This window comes from Rhineura floridana, chromosome 11 (assembly GCF_030035675.1).
Source record: "Rhineura floridana isolate rRhiFlo1 chromosome 11, rRhiFlo1.hap2, whole genome shotgun sequence".
NCBI lineage: Eukaryota > Metazoa > Chordata > Lepidosauria > Squamata > Rhineuridae > Rhineura > Rhineura floridana.
The window spans coordinates 28,212,654-28,239,585 of NC_084490.1; the positions used below are offsets into that span (position 1 = coordinate 28,212,654).

A 26,932-nucleotide genomic window follows, 5' to 3' on the forward strand; every position below is an offset into this window, starting at 1 on the left:
TTCCATAGTTTAACTATGCGCTGAGTAAAGAAGTACTTCCTTTTGTCTGTCCTGAATCTTCCAACATTCAGCTTCTTTGAATGTCCACGAGTTCTAGTATTATGAGAGAGGGAGAAGAACTTTTCTCTATCCACTTTCTCAATGCCATGCATAATTTTATACACTTCTATCATGTCTCCTCTGACCCGCCTTTTCTCTAAACTAAAAAGCCCCAAATGCTGCAACCTTTCCTCGTAAGGGAGTCGCTCCATCTAGTTGTCATAGATGTGGAACCCCAGGGTGATGTTGGGTAAGATCTGGGTGTTTTCATTGATCTCCTTTACCGCAAATGCCAAGGCCAAGACATGCTGGTAGTACTTAGTCAGTAAACTGTAATTAAAGTGATATGCCATCTCAAAGGGCTACTTCACACTTATTAAAATCATTCCCACTATTTTGGGCTGCACCAAGATCATCTGCTTTGGAGCATAATATACTATCCCTCTCTGTTGCAGATTAATTTAAAATAGCTGTGTACTCTAATAGACAAAATAGACCACCCACTCCCACTTCAAGGAAGTACGCAGAAAAATCACTTCAAACAGAAGATCTCTTTATTTTGTCTGCATGGCACATCCTGCATCCACCTCGATTATATTGCATCAGGTGTTGCACTTTAATACATCCCTGAGCCTGCATAGCTGCATTAAAGGAAATCTGTGGTGTGGTCTTGATGGGGCTAGAGTGCCATTCAGAATCTTAAAAGAGATTCCCCTCTACCACATGTTCAAGAACGTGTGTTGCATGCATGTAACGGGTACACCAGGAAGAAGCCTTTCTTTGAAGGGCTTAATGGGCTTTTTAGTTGGCTACAAGCAAGGAAATGCATGTTCACCATGGTTTTCTCCCACATTTCCAGAATGTTTTTTTTAAAAAAGACTCTACAATATAGCTCTTTACTATGATTTCTGTGAAAACATCTGGAAATAAATAAATCTGTGGAGAACGGCATTTAAAAAATCTCTGAAATATATCCTGGAATTTATTTTTGAGAAGAGAAACAAGAGGTTGTTCTGATATTATTCCAGCTCCAATCCACCCTAATTTTTCCTCTGGTCTAGTCTCCAAAGCTCAGATACTTATAGAACAGTTGGAATTCCATTCAGGAACATCTTTTGCTCTTGGTTTGCATACTGACATCTCACAAGTGCATTTATCTTAGGGATAGGGGAGGAATATATTTGGTCTGCTTTTTATACAGGACCAACCCGATTTGATACTCCAGGCTTCCTTGCAGATCATAACGCAACTCCCATTCAATTTATTTACTTCTCTGGATTTTGTGATCCAGTTTTAGTATGAACACAATGATATGTGTTTTACATAAAGCGCATATTTTACAAAGAAAGTGTATACAAAGTGAACACAAAATGCATGCAATTTCAAAAATTCCACACCATTTCAGAGGTCTTTCAAAATATTGTTGCGCTCCTCCCCAATCTCCGAGCAGTGAGATTTCTAGGGGTCCCTGCGCTCGCCCTGGGTTTGGTTTCCTTGGGAAGAAGGTCAGCGGAGACTGTGGTGTCTTTATGAAATATGGTTTATTTATTTACACACATTCCAACCTGAGCTTAGGATGGAGGGGTTCAGGGCATTAGCAGTCCAATATCCAGCTTTTCCATCAGGGTTACAGGAGGCAACCTAAAGCCATGGTGCAGAGAGCCAGTCTCTCTGCCTGCCTCCAGTTCCCAGCCATTCTCAGACACACACTAAAAACTCAAGCCTCTCCTAGACCCGGGGGGGGGGAGGCTCTCCTGAAGAGTTTCAATGACAAAAGGGTCTTCCTGGCCCATTCACCAGTTGCTGGGCACCTGATAGACCCATTAACAACCTGGCCACTCTATTATATAAATAAAATAAATAAATAAATAAATAAATAAGCTTAACAAAAGAAACTCATCTGGCCAGCAAAGCAAGTTCCTCATGCCAAGGCACAGGATTCCAAATCAGAGGCTGGAAGGGGACTCATAGGAATTATCCATTCCAACCCCCAAACTCACAACAATATTTGCACAAAATGGAACAAACCTGGGATTGAGCACTAGTAAGACTGAAACAGGCTGGAATTAGTTTCTGAGTCCATCCCTAACTTATGTTGCACAGTTGGGGTGAAGATGAAAAAACTAGCGGTTATCTTTCATCTCAGTAAAGTGAAATGGGAATGGGGAATTAGGTATAGGTGAAGGTGCAAATCATTTATCATTATGTGCATCTAAAGGTAAATCATTCTCTTCAGCTGTGAACTCAGGTGCTGTGCTGACAGCTATGTAGCCAAATAAGGACTACTAAGTGGACTCCCCCTCAGCCAAATGTGTCCTGAGCATAGTAAGAGGCCACAGAAATCTGAATGTTTGTTGTGGGTGGGGGACAGAGAGCAGAGGTTGGCCATCTCTTTGGGCCAGTGGGCACATTTGCAAAATGGAGAAACGGTTATGGGCACCACACAAACCACAATCAAGCACACACTGCAACATATTCTATTGGCTACAACAGCAGAATGCTTCTTTCAAGCCTAATTGTAGCAGGGGGAGGGGGAGGAGAAGGCACCCTGCAGGTGCCAAGGTGAATGAATGAATGAATGAATGAAACTTTATTTTTACCCCACCCTTTTTCCAAACTGGAACTCAGGGTGGCTTACAATTAAAACTACATGTAGTTAAAAACAGAAAAACATACAATTAAAATGCAATTAAACTATACACAACCTTAAAACCATGAAACAGGCACTTAAAATACTAAAAAACAATTTAAAATAATACAATATTGTACATGCAGGAGCCATGTTGGTGATCCCTGGAACAGAGTATCTGGAAAATGGTGTGACTGGATGACTGGAACTCTGAACAGGAGCTCTCCCCTTTGGCATAACTTATAGGCAGAATCTATAGGATGTTTTTTCTCTACAAATGTTGCCTAGATATATATTTTCCTTATGCAAAAGCAAACCACAAACTAGTAAGGAAACATCCTTACATAGGTTCATGATTGTATTCTTGAATAGGATGTTCTCTGAAAGTTTTCTCTTCAGAAAGCAGGATCATCTGAGAAGCAATGCCACCAATGATGAAATCACCTGGCTGAAAATATTTGTGAAGAACAGGGATGGGTTCACTGATGATGCACTTAACAGCATGTGCCTGACACACTGCATGAGGAAGCAGTACCACTAGAAACACCACCAATGTCACCATCCTGAGGGCCTCCTTGACAGAAATGTCTTTGTTGTCTCATTACATCAGTCAGAGTTGAATTTCTAATCCTTGAGTTCTCATTTATAGAAGGTAACACTGCAGAGAACTGATCAATACCCTGCGTAGTCCCTAGGTCCACCACAGAATGCAACAAATATATTTTTTAAGCGACATCTAGTCTTAAACATAAACCAAACATTAACTTTAACCACAGTGATTTTGATAATTGGAAAGGAAGCAAGTAATTTCCCAGTTACGGTTTCACTGTGGCATTACAGAACAAAACATGTTTGTCACATCTCAGATGTTCTTATCTTTCTTTCTGGAACAGCTGGGCATGTGTGGCCATGAAGAGAAGGCCACCTGAAATGTTTGAGCTTGGTCTGTAGCCAGATCAAGAGAGTTACTAGAGAGTTTATAATGTTGGCATACATTGGAGGTAGGAGGCTCCATTTCAGCGATATCCACAGGCTCCCTGTTACCCATATCTTTGCAAAGGGGACCACTGTTAAAGGCTGATTTGGATATCCTGTTAGCAGTTGCTGCACTTCTGATAGTGTTAAAGGCTTTATTTGGTGCATTTTTGTTTCTGTTGGAGAATCTGAGAAATGGAGAGTTCTTAATGGCTTCCAGCTTACAAAATTAGGCAATAGTCAGTAGGGATGGAAAGATCTGTCAATTTCAGTTCTCTCAGTTTCTCACTTTTCTAATATTAAATCCAGTCCTCTACATTTCTGCAGCAATCTGCAAATTTTTTTTAAAAAATCCTCATGAAAATTCACCATTTTAGTGCGAATTTCTTCTAATAAACACCTTTGTAGGCAGTTGTGACAAAGGTACACAGTTTTGCAAGCCATTTCTCATCACATCATGCCTTTTTGCATTTTTTTCACTCATATATTCATTGTTATGCACACTTTCCCCTGATATATGCATTTTTATAAATATTGTTTAGTTGGCAAACTGCATCCCCAAATTCTAATGAATGTGAATTTCGGAGGATGGCTGTGTTTTGCTTCTCATGTTGTTTTTGAAAATACGAATTTGATAAATTCTGCTTGAAATGTGAACTGAATCGAAATTCTCATCCATCCCTATGTCAGGCATATCTTTTCAAACGGGACCACTGTTAAAGGCTGGTTTGGAGACCCTGCTTCAATCAGTAAGCTTCTGTTGCTATTGGAGTACCTGAAAAAGATTGGTGGTTCCCTGATTAAAGAGTTGGGCAATGGTGAGTAGGGTTCCCAGGTCAGGAGGATCCTAAACCCTGATATTTGAGGGGCGGGCCTAGTGATGTCACAGAGCCAGGTCATAGTGATGTCATGGGAATGGGCCCTAGTGATGTCACAGGGGCAGGCCCAAGTGATGTCATTAAGCATGATACATTAAGCATCAACCACAGTTGCTTGGAGCATACCATTCAAAGAAAAACATTTCTTTTATTGGAAATTAAGATAGAAATCTTAGCTAAAAGAGTCTGGTTACGGAACATTTAATCTAGCCTATTTGCTTCTGGCAAGAAGGGTTTAAGTGCCCTCAGGCCAGGCCAGTCACCAGAAGGCCATTGTAGGAAGAAAGGAGCCTAGTGTTGTGGAGATGTTAGACAGGAGCACTCAAGAGTAAGGATGGATGCCCCTGAAGGCTGCAATTCTAAACAAAACCCCATAGAACTCAATAGGACTTACTTCTGAGTAGAAATGATTTGCATTGTGCTGTTGGTAAAGCTTGACTAGGGATCTTCTGCAAACATATCCATATCCAAGCAGGGTTGGCAACCCTCTGCCTGGAATGCCCTGCCCATACCTTTTAACATGGCTGCTCCAAACGTCTTTACAGATTTGACCCTTCAGAAAGAGGTTTGAGAAATGAATACGAGTAAGAAGATTCTCTACCCTTTTCTGTCTACCTTGTGGGCTGCTATAAACTCACTTTGACTGCCAACCCAATTCCAATGAGTAATAATTGACAGAGAGAAAACACACATAGTTTGATCTACCTTCACAGACAGCAGCTTGGACACAACAACAATTGCAGCCACACTTCCCAGTATGTGAGTTCTCTTTTACTACTATTGGCCAAGAAACACACTATTATGCAACCAACAAGGCCCATCATCAGTGGGTTTAAGGGGGTTGATCTGAGCACATGGAACCACTGTTGTTGCTTCTGCGGATGTAAGGGAGTGAGGTTAAAGGTAAATGAAATGCAAACAGAGAAAGAAAAACAAAAGACAGTGATGATTCCCTAAATGCAATACCATACCAACCACAATAAAATTCCTATGAGTAAGGCAGAAAACTCAGCATCCCACAACCAGGATTCCTAACTGAAAACTAAAACTAAAATAATCCTGGCTGCCAATCAGCCAAGGTCACAGAAATCCCCATGCAGCACAACCTAACTTGGGGGCTGCAGTTAGTGAAGAATGCTGTGGCATGATTGCTGACATGAGTGAGACCCTATCAGCACATAATACCTCTATTCTGAAATGTGCATTGGTTGCTGATTTGCTACCTAGCCAAGTTCAAGGTGTGTTTTCCATGTTATGGGTGGGCTGAACGGGACTTGAACCAAAACAAACCGATCAAAATAGGGATATTCCTAAATATGTTGCTAGAAGCCTGTCTTTGTATGATGTCCACAGGAAAAGTAAGTTGCATTCCTTTATTTGCAGTTGTCCTGGGAGCCTTCACCTCTCCTTCTCTATGTGCTCTATAACTGCAGAACTTGCCATTACAGTCAGCTAGTGAATGTTCCAGCATGGTTTAATGAACAGAAGACTATTGAAGAAGGTGGAAAGAATGTCGAGGAACAGAGAAGGAAACCAAATGTTAATGGATGTTCCCTTTAACCAGATGGTTAATTCTCATATTGGAGTTAAAGAATGAGAGAACAGAAGTAGTGGCAGAAATAATTCAGTTCTTGTCTTTGACTCTACTAAGAAGGTTTTTAAGGGCCAGCAATGGGCAAAGGGAGGGGGTGAGAGAGAATGAGAGCTTTTTAAGCGAGTTGAGGAGAATGAAAAGGGAGCAAGATGATTTAGCTTTATAGTCTATGAAATGATGTGTTATTGGTATATGATGAGATTTATTAATGTCCATTTCTGTTCACTCAGTTCTTTAATAATTATAAAGAAGTTGTTGTAGTGAAAAGACTGATGTGATTCTTCTATGTCTCTGGACTATAATTCCTGCCTGAATCTCCTTTGGGTCTGGCACTTATTATTTATTTACTATTACGTTTATATTCCAACTTTCCTCCAAAGAACTCAAAGTACATGATTCTTCCCCTCTCCATTTTATCCCCACAACAATCTTGTGAGGTAGGTTAGGCTGAGAGACACCGTGTGTGGGGGAAGGACATCTACTGAGCTTCATGGTTGAGCCAGGATTTGACCACTGATCTCCCAGGTCCTACTCCAGCATTGTAACCTCATGATATTTTGATTAGCAAGCTAACTAAATGTGGGAAGGATGGAACAACTATCAGGCGGATCATGTTATGGAAATATGCAGAGTAACTCAACATCTGAGCTGTGTGTGCCAGTGTATGTATTTACCTAAGTAGCAGGCTTTTACCCTGCATTTTCACTTAAGACTTAGTAAAATAAGAAAACCTACATTTATAGAAATACATAGTAGATAGGAAGTTGGAGGTGCAATGTCCAGACTTGGGTATTACCCTCATGGTTCAGGAGAGAGAACAAAGACAGAGATGTCTCCTCTCTCCACTTCCAACAGATCCACAGTTGGCTAGAGAATCGTACTCAAAGAGTTAACTGGGGGAAGGTAACGAGCGGGGTACTGTAGGGCTCAGTCCTGGGCCCAGTGCTCTTCAACCTTTTTATTAATGACTTGGATGAGGAGGTGCAGGGAATGCTTATCAGATTTGCAGATGATACAAAATTGGGAGGGATAGCTAATTCCTTGGAAGACAGAAATAAAATCCAAAGGGATCTTGATAGGCTGGAGCATTGGGCTGAAAACAACAGAATGAAATTTAACAGGGATAAGTGCAAAGTTCTACACCTAGGAAAAAGAAACCAAATGCACAGTTATAAGATGGGGGATACTTGGCTCAGCAATACTACATGTGAGAAGGATCTTGGGATTGTTGTTGATCACAAGCTGAATATGAGCCAACAGTGTGATATGGCTGCAAAAAAGGCAAATATTATTTTAGGCTTCAATAATAGAAATGTACTTTCCAAATTGCATGAAGTATTGGTTCCCCCCCCCCCCCACAATTCGGCACTGGTTAGGCCTCATCTTGAGTACTGTATCCAGTTCTGGATACAACACTTTAAGAAGGATGCAGACAAATTGGAATGGGTTCAGAGGAAGGCAACGAGGGTGATCAGGGGGCTGGAAACAAAACCCTATGAGGAGAGACTGAAAGAACTGGGCATGTTTAGCCTTGAGAAGACTGCGGGGAGATATGACAGCACTGTTCAAGTACTTGAAAGGTTGTCATACAGAGGAGGGCAAGGATCTCTTCTTGATCATCCCAGAGTGCAGGACACAGAATAATGGGCTCAATTTACAGGAAGCCAGATTTCAGCTGAATCTCAGGAAAAACTTCTTAACTGTTACAGTGGTATGCCAATAGAACCAATGAGCTAGGGAGGTGGTGCTCTCCAACACTGGAGGCATTCAAGAGGCAGCTGGACAGCCACCTGTCAGTTATACTTTAATTTGGATTCCTGCATTAAACAGGGGGTTGGACTCCATGGCCAACTCTACGATTCTATGATTCTATAACCACTATACCACACACTGGCTATTACATGAAGCAGAGAGCAAATAAGGACCCTAATATTAACATTCAGCTCTCAACAAATTCAGTTTTTAGTTAACTTTTATTTGAAAGTATAGCATAATACAAATATGACGGTTAGAGGCTCATGCCACAACAATAAAAGAAAATACAGAGTAATGGCACAGTCTATCCTCTGGTGCTACCATTGGCCAGGAAAGCTGTGTGTGTGAGAGAAGGGATTCTAGAACAGAATGCCTGGTTGAGGGGCAGCATTGGATTCCTATGGGGATTGAATTCATGCCGTAAATAAATGTGTATCCATAGGAAGCATTTAAAAATAGGGAAAACAAATCAAACTATCCACAACAGTTAAGCTTTGCTGGTATGTCCAGTACTATCCCCCTTATTTTACCCTTTTTGTGACGTCTGGGAGTTTCATGTCAACTTTTCTTCCTGGCGAACAGTTCTTTCTGTTGGAAATTCTTAAAGGGGGTTGGGAATCTGATCTTTGTCTTCTGAAGGCTTGCCAAAACTTAAAAATGGGTGTAATTTCTCAGTTGATTCAATAGGGATACAGACTATAAGGAATGGGTGTCCGGCATTATAAAATGAGATTTTATAATCATTTGCTTCTTGATCCAGTAACAAGCCAATTACTGAATAAGTCACATCCCGCATCTTTTCAACCTTTTTCTCATCTTGACTAGAAAATAACTCTCCTCTGACATGTCTCAGGGCCCAGCATCCTTCCCTAAGGGGCTTAACAAACCTCTCCTGTCTGGCCTTGTCCCTTTCAGCCTGAGTCAGGACCCCCAGCTCCCAGTTCAACCTGTCTCCAACCTTTACCTCCCAGTAGTGCTTCCCGGCAGTATAACCCTCTTTCCCCACAACAATCCGACCCCCCACAACAGTTCCTGCTTGCCCCGGAATGAGAGTTTTAAGGCTGGCACTCTTTTTATTCTCACTGATGATGACATCTGGATGTTTATAATCTGAATCCAAAGTGATGGCAACTATGGGGGAAGAAAGCAGAGGAAGACAGGAAACAATATTCAGTTCCAGAGGGATAGTTGCATTAGTCTGTTGCAGCTAAAGCATTTAATCTCAAGAGTCATCTGATTATTTTTACTATACAAATTGGACATAAAAACTTTACTGCTCATAGCCAAAGGTTACTACAGTTGCATCAAAAGCAACAGAAGTTCCATGCACATGTTACTTGCACACTCTTGTCTGTACACAGGTATGCCCTCCATTGTATGGAATATCTGTGTACAGACCACAGCTGAGCTTTTAGCCCTGCCTCTGATGTCATGGTTCTGTGTATAGAAAGGCCAACACAGAAGCTCCTTTACTCAGCATGATCAGAGCACTTGGTTGTGCGGGTGTCCTGATCACCTCTAGCCCCTACATGTGCGAAGGAGCTCAGGAGCTCACCTTGCAATGTGCTGTTCTAAAATGGTCTGCCAGTGATGGGGGTTTAGTCCCTCTCTGGTCTGTGTCTAGCTCTCCTCAGCATGTGAGCAACGTACGCATACAACTAGAGGAGGACTGGGGAAACTTTGGCTCTTCAGATGTTGCTGAACTACATCTCTCATCAGCACCAGCCAGCCTGGCAATAGTCAAGGCTGATGGTAGCTATAGTTCAACAAAAGCGGGTGGGCCAAAGGTTCCCCTCTCCTGGGCTAGAGTTTTGTCAGCACTTCAGATTTATTATTACCATCATCATCATCACCACCACCACCCGCCTTTCACCAGCAGGTCCCAGGGCACATTACAATTCAAAATTCAGTACTTAAAACAGTTAAAATAAATTACGTATTATTATGTCTTAATTGCAGAATCCCTTAGAATTAATTAAAATTTTGGTAACACCAATTGAATGAGGGCATTGCTGCTCTGATGTTTTCATACAAAAAATGAAGGACAGTATCAGCCATTTTTTATTCATTTACCTTCCTGTTTCCACTGGCTTGCAGCCCTCTCCCTCCCTCTTCTCCTATTCTCATCTTTCTTCTTTTTCCAGTTCCATGACTTAAGGCCTTCACACTTCTCTTCCTCAAGCAACTTCCTCCTCCTTCCAGCCCCGCATCAAGTCTTCTCTCTTTGAAGGAAGAGTTCCTGAACCTAAAAGGTAGCCTTGTTGACTGTAGGTATTATCCTATGGCTTCATGAAGCTGGCATGAAACTGTTCAGGGTCCCTCTGGAGATACAGTATAAGTATCTCAACCAGTATGGTGCAATGGCTAGAGTACTGGGCTTGGATAGGGCATCTAGAAATTTCACCTCTTTCTCATGACGAACACACATGTATCCAGTCTATGTGAGAGTAACTGAAGTCACCCATTACTAAATGCTTCCTCCTGTGAGTGTCACCTTAATTCATTCTAGGTCTCAAGATCAACCTGCACACTTTGGAGAGAAGAACGATAGCACATTTCCAGTGCTAAATTTTATTGTGGGACCCAGTATTACTGTAATTCTGTGGAGTAGTCTTCCCCTTTTGGGATATCTAGGTTGTTGGACTCTATGCCCTCTTGATGTGCAGAGAAACATCACCTCCAGTACACTTTCCCTGATTTTTCTTAGAGTTTGTATCCCAAGACAACTGTGTCCCACTGGTTCTCTCCATTCCATTCCACTATGTTTATGCTCTCCTCTAGAACAAAGTATGGGAACAGCTAGAATGGTCATATCAGTTTCTTGGCTAAGTAAATGGACATAGCCAGGTCTGTTGAACCCCTGCCCATAAGCTGACATCTCCTATCCATCAGTATGATGTCACTCGATTGACAGGTGGGTGTGTTTTCTTTAAAACAGCCTGGCAGGCTAAGATTAGCCCATGGGGTGGAGGTTCCCCACCTCGGATGAAAGGGAGCAAAGGACTGTTAGTCTTGGAGCTGGGCTGAGGAAAGATTTGGTCTCTGTGCGAACCCACAGCTATGGTTTTGCAGCCCCTCTAAAAATGTAATGGAGGAGCAGGATCTGTTGGAGTGTTAATGGAGTGTGAGCCCTTCTACTTTATCCTTAGCCTGCGTATATTTATAAATAATGCATCTATATCCTGTACAATTTGCCCACCAGTAGTTTTGCAAAAGTCTCATTGTAAATCTCATCAGACATCACAGTTTATTTGCCTGTGCCTGTGCCATGTTTTAAGGGATAGGATGCTGGCATAAGCCTGATGGAATTGTCACAGTTGTAGTTTCTTTTGTTGAACCAACTCTGTTTGCCTAAACAAGTTCTGTGTGACTTTTCAAACCAAATAAGCCTAATCTTGATGCTTTACCATCAAAACAGGGGCAGAGAACCTGTGACCCTCCAGATATGACTTCCATAATCTCTAACCACTGGCCATTTTGGCTGAGCCTGGTAGGAGTGAGAATCCAACAACAGGTGCAGGAAAAAAAGTGAAATAATCAAAAGGATGGAGCAACTCCCCTGTGAAGAAAGGTTGCAACATTTGGGGCCTTTTACTTTAGAGAAAAGGCAAGTAAGAGGAGACATGATAGAGGTGTATAAATTATGCATAGTGTGGAAAATGTAGACAGAGAAAAGGTTTTCTTCCTCTGTCACAATACTAGAACTCAGGATCATCCAGTGAAATAATGGTAAGAGATTCAGGACAGACAAATGGAGGTACTTTTTCCACACAGCATATAGTTAAACTACGGAATTCACATGAGATAGTGTGATGGCCACAGACCTGAATACTATTGAAAAGGGATTAAACAAACTCATGGAGAATAATATTATCAATGGTTGCTAGTTGTGATGGCTGCTATATACAGTATTACTTACATTATCAGAGGCTGTATGCCTCTTAATACTAGCTGTTGGGGAACATGAGTGGGAGAATGCTATTGTGCACCTGTTCTGCTTGCGGTCTTACCATAGACATCTGATTGGCTTTTGCAGGAACAAAATGGTGGGCTAGATGGGTCTTTGATCTGATCCAGTAGGGCTCTTATTAACATCTGGAAGGGCAGAGGTTTCTCATCCCTGATCTAAAAGAACCAAGATTGGGTTTCCACATGCATCTTTATCTACACCAATAAAGGGTATGGATGAAAATTCTTCACAGATCAAATTAGTAAATCTAGCTGTCATATCACTTGACATCAACTCAACATGGAAACACTTCACACATCCTGTTGGATCTCAGCAAGTGAAAAGTCACTGAGTGATGACACTTTGGCCAAGTTCATGCATTCATTAACACTAATTATGGCAGTTTCCTTACCTGCATGACTCTGAGCTCTTCTGACCTCTACAAACAGAAGAGAAAAATTGATCAGTCATAAGAATAGAGAAACAGGCAAACATCCATGAAACAAATGGGCCACCCAGAGTATTTCAGTATTGACTGGAGTGATTTTAATCCAATTAAAAATAAAAATAAACAATTTTTCAGTGCAGAGCCTCACCCAGCTCATATCCGAGTTGATCTGAAATGGAAGGATATTTCAATCAGTGATACCATTCTCAAAATATATGTGGCTGCATCCTGACAATGTTACTTACACTTTATTCTTATTGAAATTAATCTGAAGTTAGTCCTGATTCCTTGCTTGTCCCACTGATTTAAATGGGAACTAAGTACAACTAACTTAGCTTGAATGTAACCCATGGAAAAATATATTGCAGGATAAACTCATTGTACTACAGTATACATAATTGCAAATATATATATATATTTGTATTAATTAGACAAACAAAATCCTGAGTCAAATTCTATAATACTTTCCCCTACCAAAATGGATGCTATCATTCTACTCTTGCTCTTTTCCAGCCATGAATTCAATCCCTATTTGCTTCCTCCAAATCCACACATCAAGTTTCGTCTTACCAGAACGTTTCTTTTGTTCAGCAACCACTATAAAACAAGGACTTGAATTAGCACTGAAGCATTAGGAGCACTTACAAGAAGAAATGAGCAAAGACTTGAGGTCAATCTATAGAACTGAAAATCAATCTGGGCCATATGGTGCATTCAATACATACTGCAGCATTCCACATAGGCAGACAGATTACTCCCCCCCCTCCGTAAAAAACCTAGTTTGGTTTTCTGTCCATAAAGATGTATAATATTCCTCACATAAAACTATGCATTGAAAACGAGTCTGGCCATGTGGCACATCTAGTGATGTTGCTGATTTTTTTCATCACTTGAATGTGACAGTGAATCTGTTCTTGTCATGGCAGAATTGTGCCAGAATTTGTGAGTGAAAGTATATTTTCAGGGATATTTAGGTGATGCAGAATGGCATCATTTTGCTGAAGTGAAAGAGAGGTCTCCTGTACCAATGGAAGTACAGTCAGGTTATTTTGCCACATTGGTAGAGTTAGGAAGCATCTGCAGCAGGACCTAATGCACTGCAAGGAGAAGCATGTCTCCCAATACCCATGAAATTCCACTCAGTTCAATGGCACTATCATGGCACCAGAACTTGAAACAGATACCTGTAGGGGATATTCTCAGTGTCAAATAGGGCTTAAACACAACTCACAGTCCTTTGTTCAAGCCATATTAAATATTGCTTAAGCTGTGTATGTTGTTTATCTCAGCTGCCAAGATCTGGTACAGATTTGGAGATAAACTAAAAAGGTGGGGTATAAATATACTAATACAGGAATGGACAGCCTTTGGCCCCCCAGGTGTTGTTGGATTCCAACACCCATCAGCCCCTGCCAGCATGGCCAATAATCAGAGAAGGTGGGAGTTATAGTCCACAACATCTGGAGAGCCTTAGGTGGCCCACCCATACCCTACACATCTGTTCTGCCATCTTAAATTTAGCAGATGCCTGGCTTTAGTGTGGCTTTTAACACAGGGCCATAATAGGGATGGAAAATAACCGTATCAAATGCATTGCCAGGACTCAAAAAAAGGTTTAGTTTATCCACTGGTACCATGCCACATGAATTCACTACGGCATTAGCAAACACATCCCTAAGCCTAATTCTATGTATGTAGGACAGAGAACACCATATGTTAGAGCTCATTAGTAAAATAACAATTAAAAAATGTAAATGTATTGCCTTCAAGTCGATTCTGACTTATGGCGACCCTATGAATAGGGTTTTCATGAGGCTGAGAGGCAGTGACTGGCCCAAGGTCACCCATTGGGCTTCATGACTGTGTGGGGATTTGAACCCAGGTCTCCCAGGTCATAGTCCAACACCTTAACCATTACACCACACTGACTCTCACAAAAAAATAACAATTACAGCCCTTCAAATACTTTATTTGCATTTCATTGTGGACCACCTCTCCCCCTTCCAATGGTAAAGATGTGCTTTGTTGCAAGGGTGCACAGGAAAGCATGTGTCAATGCTAATATTGTATCAACCTTCATAAAGGAAGGAAATATCAGCTGTGCTGTGGGTCACCTCAAATACTATTCAGACCAGTTACTTCCAAATATACAGGCACAGAGATTTCTGATGACATAAATGTCTAGTGGTGAAAAATATTTTAAAAGTCTATATAGCTGACTTGTCCTTCTGTTGATAAGCTATTTCACTACCTCTAGAATTATAAAGAATTCATTAGCACAAGACTTTGTGCTTTCATCCAAAGTGCAATAAAGTCAATGCAACGGGAGTGCATGTGTGGGAATGTATTATGTCATTATTTCTTGTAGTTGTCAGTAGGTGGGCCTTTTGCTCAAGCTCTTACTGCCACTTGAAGCATGGATTCATTCATTCATTCTTATTAAATATATATCCCACCATTCCTCCCAATTGCCTGGCTGGAGATCATGAATTGGAAGGAAAAAAACCTGAGGGCTCTCTTAGCAACAACCCAAGTGTGCTTCTGCCCCTATGCTATGTATTAAGGAGGCTAGTAAGCACTGCTGATATCAGTGCAGGGCAGTGGTTTGCAATTTATCAAAAACCACAGGCGCTCTGTGGTTAGTTATTAATTAAAAGGATACTCACTTCCTTTTCCTGTGCATTTCTCGGTTTCTACAATAATAAACAAAGAACAGTAAAATGATCAGAATTGTTAGCATTTACACACACAAGGGTTAAGCAAGTGCTAGAGTAGCAAAGTTGGGTCTGAAGATCTTATGGTTGCTGCACCCCTAATGTAATCCTCTAAGATGTGTTGCTACTAAGAATGGAAGATCTGTCAATTTAGGTTCTTTCGGTTTCTCATTTTCCCAGTCTGAAATTCAGTTCTCCACATTTCTGTAGTCTTCCCTCTCATATTTCTGGTTTTCCTTTTCAATACACATTAGCAGTCACATATCTCCTTCTTCTTAGCTTTCTTTTCTCTACATAAACACAATTAGTTCATCTGTTCCTTTTTTGATATGTGTTTCAGACCCCTAACAAGTCTTCTCTAAACACCCCTCCAACTTGTCAACATTATGGGACATCTTCAATTTGAAATGCCTCTTGCAGTTGTCCGTTTGAACATGATTGTAGGAATAACACCTTGTAGCAACATGAAACGCCTGGAGGGGACAGGAATTCATTAACGTCTACAGTAAAAAAACCCTGATTTTCAAGGCTTGCAAACAGAGAAGAAATCCTTCCTATGCATAACAGGGAGCCTAGAAAAAGGGAAACAATTTCATCTTACCTATTGCTTGGATTAGATGATCTTGGTCTGAAAAGAGTGATAGCAAAATATTATCAGACAGAATTAGATAAACCCTTCCTACACTTAGCCATTTGCACCCTGTACATATATGAACATACGATGAATCAAGACTTTACTTGCACCAAAGTAGCTAAAGAGTTTTTTTGTGTAGGGCAAGGGTTCAGACCTTTCTGCTACTCTGCCTATTAGCTTCTATTATTAATACAACTACTATTAATATAAGACATGGAACATATAGTATTACATTGACAAATTATCTTTGGGACGCTACAGGAGTAATCATCCCAATCCCCAATCTCTCTGATTCTGCTCAGTGCAGCTGCTTTGAATTGCCTCGGTCACCAAGGCAGAGCATCTATCCACATTATATTTTGCCACGTCATAAGGCCAACATTTACTTTACCGTATATTCCGGCGTATAAGACGACTTTTTAACCCAGGAAAATCTTCTCAAAAGTCGGGGGTCGTCTTATACGCCGGGTGCTGAAAAAGAGCGGGAAAATTAAGTCAAAAAATGGCGGACAATAACAAAGCAGCAATGGCGGGCGGGGGTAGAACCGCTTGTGCTGCAGCCGCGGGGCCGATAAGCAAGGTCGCGGCGCAGAAAATCAATAAAGGAATGGCTAGGTAAAAAAGGCAAAAAAGCCGCCGCTGCTAAGGAAGCAGGAGGAGGCAGCCGCAGCCGCCGTATGCAGGGACCGTTGCGGTGCGAAACTGTCAGGCAGCGAGGCTCAAGGCAGTCCGAGATAAAAGCCGCAAAGGGAGAGAGAGAGACGCAGCCGCAGACTCTCAATGAAATATTCCCAGGACGGGGGAGACTCAAACGGCCAGGAACGGGAGGGAAATAACGACGGGAGCTGCAGCCGCAAGCTCCCGCTGGGAATAGAGAGAACCGCAGCCGCGGTCCCTCTGATGGCCGTTGGATGAAAGGCTGGGAAAATCAACGGCCGGGCAACAGGGAACCCCCCCAAGGGAACTCCCCAGGAATGGAAAACACGATGTTAGATACAAGACAGAGGGAAGGGAACACTTGGTAAACACACAGTCACAAAACCTCCACACTCTGTCAAACAAATACAGCAACAAAAAACACAGGAAACTTAGCTAAGCTACGCTATAGGATCTCAATCTTGTTCGTACGAAGGCAAGAATGAACTGGAGAGTGGGAGGGGCCTGACGCCCCTAGTCTTGACTTCAAAGACATTCTTGCCTTCGCACGATAGGCTTTGTATACAACAACCAGCCAATCGCCGGTAAGGTACATCGCTTGCATGTCATAAGCAGGGGTAGTCTTATACGGCGAGTATATCCCAAACTCTATATTTTAACTGGAAAAGTTGGGGGTCGTCTTATACGCCCAGTCGTCTTATACGCCGGAATATACGGTAAGCGTTCTATTGTACTTTAGAGTACAGAAAGTTCTCTAGCAGTGTTATACCTCCATTTTTCTAAATGGATTTGAAGTGTGGGAAGCCAAAGAGAATGGCTACTGAGCACTTAAGATTGATGCAATTAATGTTTTAATGGAAGTCCTTCCTCTTACCTAAAAATAATGTTTCTGCACTGATTTCTTTAAAAGTAGAAAGACTTCATTTCCTAAAAATAGTAACAAACAGCTCTGGCATAGAAAATGCAGCCTATTGTCTTTTCAGGAAACATGGATCAGTTTCAACTACTGAAGCCTGAGGATGTGGACAAGCTGCTTGTAGAAGTGCAGCCAAACACCATCCATCTTGACCCTTGCGTTCTTCTGTTCTAAATCTTGTTGTTTTTCTTATGCTGCTGTTTACTGATGTTTGTTCTCTTTAATGTGTTTTATCAGTGTTCCTGTAAGCAGGGCCAGTGCCAGGCATGCCAGGACCCTTGGGCACCAGCCTGCCCAGGGGCCCGGCACCCGCATGCACATCCCACCTACCTTTCCCTTGAGGTGAATGCTGTTTGCACTGTGCTCACATGCGTGCTATCAACCAAGATGGTGGCCAAGGCTTTCCTAAGGGGCTGATGCCTCTGCCGCCATCTTGGTTGATGGCACACATGTGTGCTATGCTTTTGCATACCTGTCATCAACCAAGATGGCAGCAGGGGAAACCTGAGCCACCATCTTGGTTTATGGCAGGCATGCACCCACAGCACAGCCGGCATTTACTTCAAGGGTAAGGTAGGTGTGGCATGCAAGCGGGCATTGCAAACCTGCGTGGTAGTGGGGGGGTGTCTGGGAGCTCCCTCTCAGTGATCCGGGGCAGGGTTGGGAGCCAATGCTGCTACAGATCACAGAAAGGAGCGCTACCCACCCACCCTAAGGAGGGGCCCTTCAGGGGCTCCTTGGGCCCCTCAGCCAGGATACAACCTGGCTGCCCTCTGGTGCCAGCCCTGCCTGTTAGCCATCCTGAAAACAATACAGTAAAAAATAAACAAATTTTGAACAGTAATATAGAAGATGTACATATTCTTAAAAGGCATTTACCATTTTTTGTTTCAGTCTTCTGCTTTTCTGCAGAAAACAAAAGCCATTGCAACATTATGCATTAATTTGCATTTTAGAGGCTGGAACTGTATTTATTTAGCAGCATTTATAGACCACTTAATCATAAGACTCTCTAAGTGGTGTATAAAATAAAATTCTTGAGAGAACACAGCTAAAATCCACAAGACTGTTTTTAAAAGTATACATAGGATTAATATCAATAAAGCACAGATCAAATGAGTAACATTCTTAAAATATAGATGACTGAATTATATATCTAGGTAGACATGCTAAAATAAAGAGGTTTTCAACAGTGGGCATCTAACACAACATATACTGTGGGCATCTGCCAAATGTCAATAAGCAGGGAGCTCCAAAAGCAGAGGTGCTGCCATGCTGAAAGACTGTTTCCTCACGAATGCAGAACAAAAAGATTGAAGCTGTCCAATAGGCATGTATGGGGCAAGACAATCTCTCATGATCTCTGAGCAATCTGGGCCTGTCAAGGGGTGGGGCATCAAGCAGGATGGAGAGGCAGTCATTGGGCAGGAAGAAAGAAAAACCTCTGGAAAGGTCTAGGGGAGTATTAGGTACCTGCCTGATGTGCTGAATCTTCCCAAGAGAAGGTAGGGGTTGGGGGAGATGTCTTTGGGTGTGGGGTATTCCTTTTCTAGCAACTTTCCTACCTGGCCTCTACTTCTTTGTGCCCAATGCCTGCCTCTCCTTCCTGCCCAACTCCCTGCCCCCTAAAGGAGCACCCCTCAGGATTGAATCCTTCACACAACAGCTGTGGAGAGGACGATTTGATCCTGTGGTGTGCTGCTTCAGGGTGTGGGGTTATCACACAGGAAGAAGAGGCAGACATTGGGCAGGATTAGATCCTGCAGGGTGTTCCTTTGCATAAAGTTTCCATCAAACTAATATATAAATACAATTTAAAACTAAAAAACACACATAATAGGCAAATAAAAACCCCTGTGCTTTAGTTTTTCAGAATATCTCACGGTATTCAGTTGAATACTAAACAATGTTAATCTGGCGAGGTGAGGTCTACTTGAAAGGGTGCCAAGCAACCTTTAGAACTGTCAGCTTTAGGTCAGATTCCTCAGTATCTTGAGAAATTTCTGGAATACCCAACTCATGTCAACAGAAATACTCTAGAGAAAGTGGTTTTAAACATTCAAGTTAATATTGCAGCACCCCTGTTCTATCCTTTGCTTTTATGTAAGCAAAAAGTAGACTTTCTACAGAATCCTTTATGGCCATTTACACCTCTCCCCTGTAATATTATACCGAACTCCACTTTCCTTAAACAAAAATTGATATGTATAAAATATACCCCCCCCCCTAGGATGCACACCTTAATGTGGTGAGGGGGTTTGAGAGTATTGAAGAAGCTGAGAGCAATGCCGTTGGGAGTCTAGACCAAGAGGCTAGACTCCTAGCAGGGGCACCTAAGGCAGAATGGTCAAAGCTGAGACACCAGACTAAGATGTATCGAAACTCAGAGGAAGGCAATGGTAAATCACCTCTGAATACCTCTTACCACGAAAACCCTATGAACAGAGTATCCAAAATGCAACACGAGATAGTGCTGGAAGATGAGACCCCCAGGTCAGAAGCCACTCACTGAGCTACTTGGAAAGAACAAAGGACATGTATGAGTAGTGCTGTGACTAATGATGTAGCTGGGTCAAAGCCAAAAGGAAGCCCAGAGGCTGATGTGCACAGATGCGAAAGGAGAGTCCGGAGTTGTACGACGCACACAATAGGAACATGAAATGTGAGAAGCATGAACCAGGAAAAGTTAGAAATTGTCAAGCAAGAAATGGAACTCATCAACATTACAATATTTGGCGTGAATTAATTAAAATGGATGGGAATGGGACATTTTCAATCAGGCAACTACAAAATATTTTATATTGCTTTAATAGTGAGAAGTGATGCAGCAAAAGCAATTAGGAGCTATAATGCAAGGTCTGAGTGAGTGATATCAATCCTATTAACATAACCATCATCCAAGTCTATGCTCCAACAGCAAAAACAGAAGAAGAGGAATTGGAGAGATTTTATGCAGAGGTACCGGAAGAAATTGATCACACACCAAAACAAGATGTCATGGGAGACTGGAATGCAAAAGTAGGGAACAGAGAAGAACTAGGAATTGTGGGAAAATTGGGCTTAGGAGATAGAAATGAAGCAGGAGAAAGACTTATTGAATTCTGTGGAGCCAATAATTTGTTTCTTGCAAACACATTTTTTGAGCAACCAAAAAGATGAGTGTACACGTGGACATCACCAAATGGTCAATATAGGAATCAAATGATTATATAATTGATAGCAGAAGATGGAGAAGCCATAGTTTCTGCGAAAACAAGACTAAGAGCAGACTGAGGTATAGATCATGAACTGGTCGTATCGAAAACCAGAGTAAAGCTAAAGAAGAACAGCAAAGCAATCATAACGCAAAAATACAACTTAAATAACATCCCAGAAGAATATAAAGATCAAATAAGGAACAGATCTGAGGCTTTAAACTTAGCTGACAGAGAACCAGAAGAAACATGGAATGAAGTCAAGAGACATCAGGGAAGAATGCAAAAAGACAATACCTCTAGTTTTTCCTCTGTTCTTGTTGCATTGTATTTGCATTGTTTTTGTTGCATTGTATTTTCACTGTATATTTTTTGCTGGTTATTTCTTATGTAATTTTTTTGTAATGTTTTATAATATTTTGTTTAGCTCTTTGGGGGCCTTTTGGCTAAAAAGTGGTATATAAATAAACTATAATAATAATAATAGTTAAAGACCTCAATGGATGACTGAAGAAACTCTTAAAATGGTTAAAGGGAGAAGGAAAGCAAAAGGAGAGAGAAACACGGTTAGAACCCTAAATGCAACTATATAGCGACTAGTATGTAGGGACAAAGAGAACTATTACAATAGTTATTGTAGAGAAATAGAAGAGGGCAACAGAAAGGGTAGAACAAGAGCCGTATTCAAAAAGATTAGAGAAATGAAAGGGAAATTTAAACCAAGAGTAGGGATGTTAAATAATGAACAGGGGAACACACTGACTGACCAAGATGAAATAAAAGGAAGATGGAAGCAATACACTGAAGAACTCTATAAAAGAGATGCAAGGATGACAGATTCATTCACGGAGGAACTGTATGATGAAGAACCAGAAATTTTAGAATGTGAGGTGAAAGCTGCTCTTAAAATACTTGGAAGAAACAAATCAGCAGGAACAGATGGCATACCAATAGAGTTGCTACAAGCTACTGAGACTGAATCTAATCAAATTTTGACAGAAATTTGTCAAGATATATGGAAAAGGGAACTATAGCCCACAGGCTGGAAGCGATCAATATACATCTCAATTCCAAAGAAAGGGGATCCTAGGGAATGCAGTAATTATTGAACTATTGCCTTAATATCCCATGCAAGGAAAGTAATGCTCAAGATTCTACAACAAAGGCTCTTACCATATATGGAGTGAGAAATGCTTATGTCCAAGCTGGATTTAGAAAGGGAAGAGGCATCAGAGATCATATCGCAAACATACGCTGGATGATGACAGACCAAGGAATTTCAGAAGGAAATCACCCTGTGCTTTATAGATTACAGCAAAGCCTTTGATTGTGTAGATCATGAAAAACTATGGAATGCTTTAAAAGAAATGAGGATGGAACAGCATCTGATTGTCCTGGTGCACAACCTATACTCTGGACAAGAAGCTACTGTAAGGAAAGAATAAGGAGAAACCAACTGGTTCACAATCGGAAAGGGTGTGAGACAGGGGTGTATTTTATCACCCTATTTGTTTAATCTATACGCAGAACATATCATACAGGAAGCGGGATTGGACCAAGATGGAGGTGTGAAAATTGGAGGGAGAAATATCAGTAATTTAAGATATGCAGATGATACCATACCACTAGCAGAAATAGTCAAGAAATCAGAAGAAGGCTAGGACTGGGAAGGGCAACTATGAGAGAACTAGAAAAGGTCCTTGTGATGTTCCTGTATTAATGTATATATGGTAAGTGCTATTTGTATAGAAGATACATGGTAAGTGGAATGAAAGAGGAGGGGGGAGTAAATGAGCAGTAGAATGCTGGATGATTGGCTGAGCGTTTGAATGGCTGAGAGCATAAATGGAAGAATGACAGTTGAATCTGGGTGGACGTGAGTGGGTTGTTTTGGTGGACGTTGGTGGGTTTTAGAGGTGTTTGAGAGGTGTTTGGAGCTGGGTGTTTGGAGGTGGATGTGGGGAGAGTGTGGAGTTCGGATTAATACTAAGACAAGTATCACAGGAATAGATAAAACCATATGCTTATGTGCCTTTATAAAGTAATCTTGTTATTTCTAATATTTAATAAACACTATTTTGGTTTACCGGAGGCCTGATCATTGGCTGGGGAATATACAGACCAGAGGGGAGGGCAAGGTACTTACCAAGGCTGAAGGGAAACTGTAACAATTGGTGGCAGCAGTGAAGGGAAGAATATAACACCACAAGTATCCAGAGCAACCCAGAATTATATGCATTCTATATAGATCAAAGGGATTGGGACAGCTTAAGCACGCAGTCACAGAGGTAACCCGATTGAGAGAGACTCAGGCAGAGTCTCTGGGAATACTGGTTATAGGATGTGACTGGTGGTGCTGCCTAGCAGGGGGATCTGGTGAGGTCTGTGCTAGAGCGGAGAGAGAAACCATAAAAAAGGACAGTCCTGACTGGTGGAGTCCCTGGTGGTGCCTAGTGACAGGCAGTAGCCACGAGCAGGTAGGAACCTGACAGGGAGAGCCAGGGAAGGGCGTCACAGGTGTTGGCTGTAGTGGTGGGATACGAACAAAAGAGAGTCCAGATACGAATACTAGCGAATCCCTAACAGTGGTGTGGCAAACAGAAATAACAAATAAAGATTACTTGTGGGAGTGACTGGCAAAGAGTGTGTGGCAAAGAGTGAGTGAACTCCAACAGCATGGCTGAATACATAAAGATGAAAAGAGAGGGGCTGGTGGAGAAGTGCATAACATTCAATTTACCTCATGAGGGTAAAGGGGTAGATGAATTGAGGGTAGCACTTATAGGATTTACAACTGTCCAGCAAAAACAACCTGTCAGGGAAGAGACCCCAGAAGGATACTCAAGCAATCCCGCTTATATAGAGTATTTGAGAGAAAAGTTGAGAAGGGAGGCTGAGGAAAAAGACAAACAGCGGGAGTTGGAAACTGAGAGATTGAGGAGGGAGGCTGAGGAAAAAGACAAGCAGAGGGTCTTTGAAGCGGATGAGAAAGAAAAGCAGAGGGAGTTGGAAATTGAGAGAATGAGAATGGGGTTTGAGAGGGAGAAGCAACGAGCATTGGATGCTGAATTACAGGTGGAAAAGTTAAAGTTTGAAAGAGAGAAGTTTCATTCTGATGAAACAAGAAAGGACAGAAATGAAACTAAAATAAAGGTGACACTGAAAGATTTTGCAGTGTTTGAGCCTGGACAAGATCCACAAATTTACCTCAACACTTTTGAAAAGGAAGCTCAATTGTGGGGGCTACCGGAGGATAAATATATGCAATATTTATCAAACCTGATCAAAGGGGAATTGGCTGAGGTATACCAATATTTCCCCTCAGACAAGCCCGTCACATATGCCGAGTTTAAAGAGGCAGTGTACAAGAGATTCAGACTGGGACCTGACTATTTTAGAAAGTTGTTCCGAAACTGTCAGATCCAAGCAGGGAGGTCTTTTGTTGAACTGGGAGCAAAGTTGATGGATATATTTGGAAAGTGGATGAGTAGTGCCAAAGCTCAGTCAGTGGAAGAGGTGAAAAGCCTCATGATACTGGATCAATTATTCCATCAGTTACCACCGGAAATAAGGCTCCTTGTCAAAGACCGTTCCCCTACATCGGTGCAGGAGGCCGCAGAGATGGCGGATCACTTTGCCTCCAATAGAACTGGCTGGGTGGGGAAAACATCAAGAGAGTTTAAACCCAGACCATATAATGGCGGCAAAAAGGATGTGGTGCCACAGCGAGTGAGTCCTCCAGTAAAATCTAAAGGGCACAGGACACCCCAGAGTGGATCTGTGTACCCTAAAATGGAGGAGAAATTATGCTATAAATGTGGTAGATCGGGGCACCTACGTTTTCAATGTGAGGTTGCCAACCCCATTAGTAATCCTGCTCAGGCAAGGGCAGTAAAAACAGAACCAAAAGATCTAACAACGAAAAAGGTTCAGTTCTGCCAGATAAACTGGACAGAAGTAAAAGTCTTGGATTCGAGTCTAAGAGAAGAAGTGTGTGTTCAAGGGGCAAATTATTGGGCATTGCTTGATACTGGTGCCGCTCAGACGTTACTGAGGCCAGATTTAATAAGATCTGAGGAAATATTACCTTAGGAAACGGTGACTATCCAAGGAGTGAGGGGTCAACCAGAAAGCTTACCTATGGCCCTAGTGAAAATGCAGTGGAGAGGCCGAGAGGGAAAATATAAAGTAGGTATTAATGCCCAACAACAAGAACCAGTGATACTGGGAAGAGATGTAATGGGGGCACAAGGAAAAATATATGTGGTGACCAGACGACAGCTTGGCAGAGAGACAGAAGCCATGTTAACAGAGGCTGAAGAAAACAAGGTGCAACCTGTTTTCGAGCCTACGGTTACCATAGCAACCCCTGGAAGGCCTGCTGAAAGAAACAACTTGTATCAAGTGGTCTCTAGTCAAGAAGCAGAGCAGTTCAGAGAAGAACTGAATAGGGATACAAGTTTGAAGCAAATAAAGGAGCAAGCCCTGACACAAAAGATTCCCTTTACTGACAAGCTGAGGAATCAAATTGTGTGTGAGAATGGGATTTTATATAGACTGTGGATGCCTGCTGAGAGAAAGGATGAATGTGAACCAGTGAAGCAATTGATAGTACCTAGCAAATACAGAACCAGATTGCTAGAGGTAGCCCATGATGTCCCATGTGCAGGACATCTGGGAATAAAAAAGACCAAGAGGAGATTGGCAGCACACTATTATTGGCCAAATATCTCCAAAGATGTAAAACAACATTGTCTATCTTGTGGTATATGCCAAAAGGTGGGAAAAAGTGGAGTAAAGACTAAGGCACCCTTAAAGCCCCTTCCTATAATTGGACAACCCTTTTATAGAGTGGGAGTAGATTTGGTGGGCCCTTTTTCCAAACCCACAAGGCATGGCAAGAAATATCTATTGGTGGTGGTAGATTTTGCCACCAGGTACCCAGACGCGGAAGCATTAAGATCCGTAGAAGCCCCTGTAGTGGCAGAGGCTTTGTTAAAAATCTTTATGAGGCTGGGTTTCCCTCATGAAGTGCTGACGGATCAAGGCAGTGTATTCATGGGAGACGTGATGCAATGTATGTGGAAGTGTTGTGGTCTAAAACATCTAAAGACCACCACTTACCATCCAGCCACTAACGGATTGACTGAGAGATTTAATGGGGTTCTGAAGGGCATGATAAGAAGTTATGTTCAAGATCACCCACAAGACTGGGATGAACGTTTGGGGTGCTTCTTATTCGCGTACAGAGAAGTCCCTCAGGAGTCAACAGGCTTCTCACCCTTTGAACTGATGTTCACTAGAAAAGTGAGGGGACCTTTGGAACTGTTAAAAAATTCATGGGAAGGAACCCTGGGAGAGTACAAAACATCTGTAGTTGATTTTGTATTAGACTTCCGCAGCAAATTAACATCAATGATGGAAGTTGTGCAAAAGAATTTGAGTCAAGCACAGGAGAAGCAAAGTTACTGGTATGACAGAACAGCCAGGGAACGTGTGTATGATGTGGGAGATATGGTTATGGCATTCATACCCAGGAAACATGATAAATTACAGGCTAACTGGGGGGGACCATATACCATAAGAGAAAAGCTTGACACAGTGATGTATGTAATTACCACAGACCAATTAAACAAAAACAAAGTAGTTCATGTAAATATGTTAAAGCCTTACCATACCAGGGATGCAAAGGTGTTGCAAGTTACCTTATTCCCTGAGGGAAGTGGGCCTGAACTTCCGGATTTGGTACAGGAAAGCAAAGACAAAGGAGGGGTAGATCAATTGGAATGGTCAGAGGAGGTGAAGGAGGAAGTAAAAGAAGAGATTCTGAGAGTTTCAAAAAACTATGGGAATCTCTTTAGCAATAAACCTGGCCGAACCAGTATAGCCAAACATTCCATTGATACTGGAGATCATGCCCCAATCAGATCTGTGCCGTACCGTGTGAATGGGAAAGTTTTGAGTGAAATCAAAAAGGAGGTCGAAGATATGCTGGAACTAGGAGTGATCAGGGAATCCATCAGTCCCTGGGCCTCAAGTATTGTCCTGGTTCCGAAAAAAGATGGAACGGCAAGATTTTGCATTGATTATCGGCTAATCAATAAAATTACTGTCCCAGATGCGTATCCTATGCCTAGGGTAGACGCAATGTTAGAGTTATTGGGGGCAGCAACCATTATCTCTACAATAGATCTCTGTAAGGGATTTTGGCAAATGGAACTAGACGAGCAATCCAGAGCCAAAACTGCCTTCAGTACACCAGATGGGTTATATGAGTTTGTGACTTTACCCATGGGACTAAGGAACTCACCAAGTTCGTTTCAGAGGCTAATCAATACTGTGTTGCGAGGCATGTCAGATTTTGCAGTGGCCTATATAGATGACGTGGCCATTTTTAGCAAGTCGGTGCCTGAGCATGTCCAACACCTAACAACAGTATTAGAGGCATTAAGAAAAGCAGGCCTCACAATAAAAGCTAAGAAATGCCAGTTTGGGCTGAAGGAAGTAATCTATTTAGGACATAAGGTGGGGAGTGGGAAAATCACCCCCT

General features: G+C 41.9%; 1 protein-coding gene across 7 annotated transcripts in view; it reads right to left on the minus strand.

The window, feature by feature from the left end:
- Window positions 1–8,069: 8,069 nt before the first annotated feature.
- LOC133366880 (butyrophilin subfamily 3 member A2-like) overlaps window positions 8,070–26,932 on the minus strand; it is a 32,515-nt gene continuing 13,652 nt past the window's right edge. For 5 of the 7 annotated variants that reach the window (XM_061590416.1, XM_061590415.1, XM_061590417.1 and 2 more), the window contains 7 exons: window positions 18,068–18,094; window positions 15,583–15,609; window positions 14,934–14,960; window positions 12,838–12,864; window positions 12,416–12,436; window positions 12,232–12,258; window positions 8,070–9,001 (listed from right to left, as the gene is read on the minus strand). In XM_061590416.1, coding sequence (XP_061446400.1) covers window positions 8,472–9,001; window positions 12,232–12,258; window positions 12,416–12,436; window positions 12,838–12,864; window positions 14,934–14,960; window positions 15,583–15,609; window positions 18,068–18,094 — 686 coding nt within the window. In that variant the 3' untranslated portion in view covers window positions 8,070–8,471. The remainder of the gene's footprint in view (window positions 9,002–12,231; window positions 12,259–12,415; window positions 12,437–12,837; window positions 12,865–14,933; window positions 14,961–15,582; window positions 15,610–18,067; window positions 18,095–26,932) is intronic. The other 2 variants (XM_061590422.1, XM_061590421.1) reach the window with 2 other exon arrangements.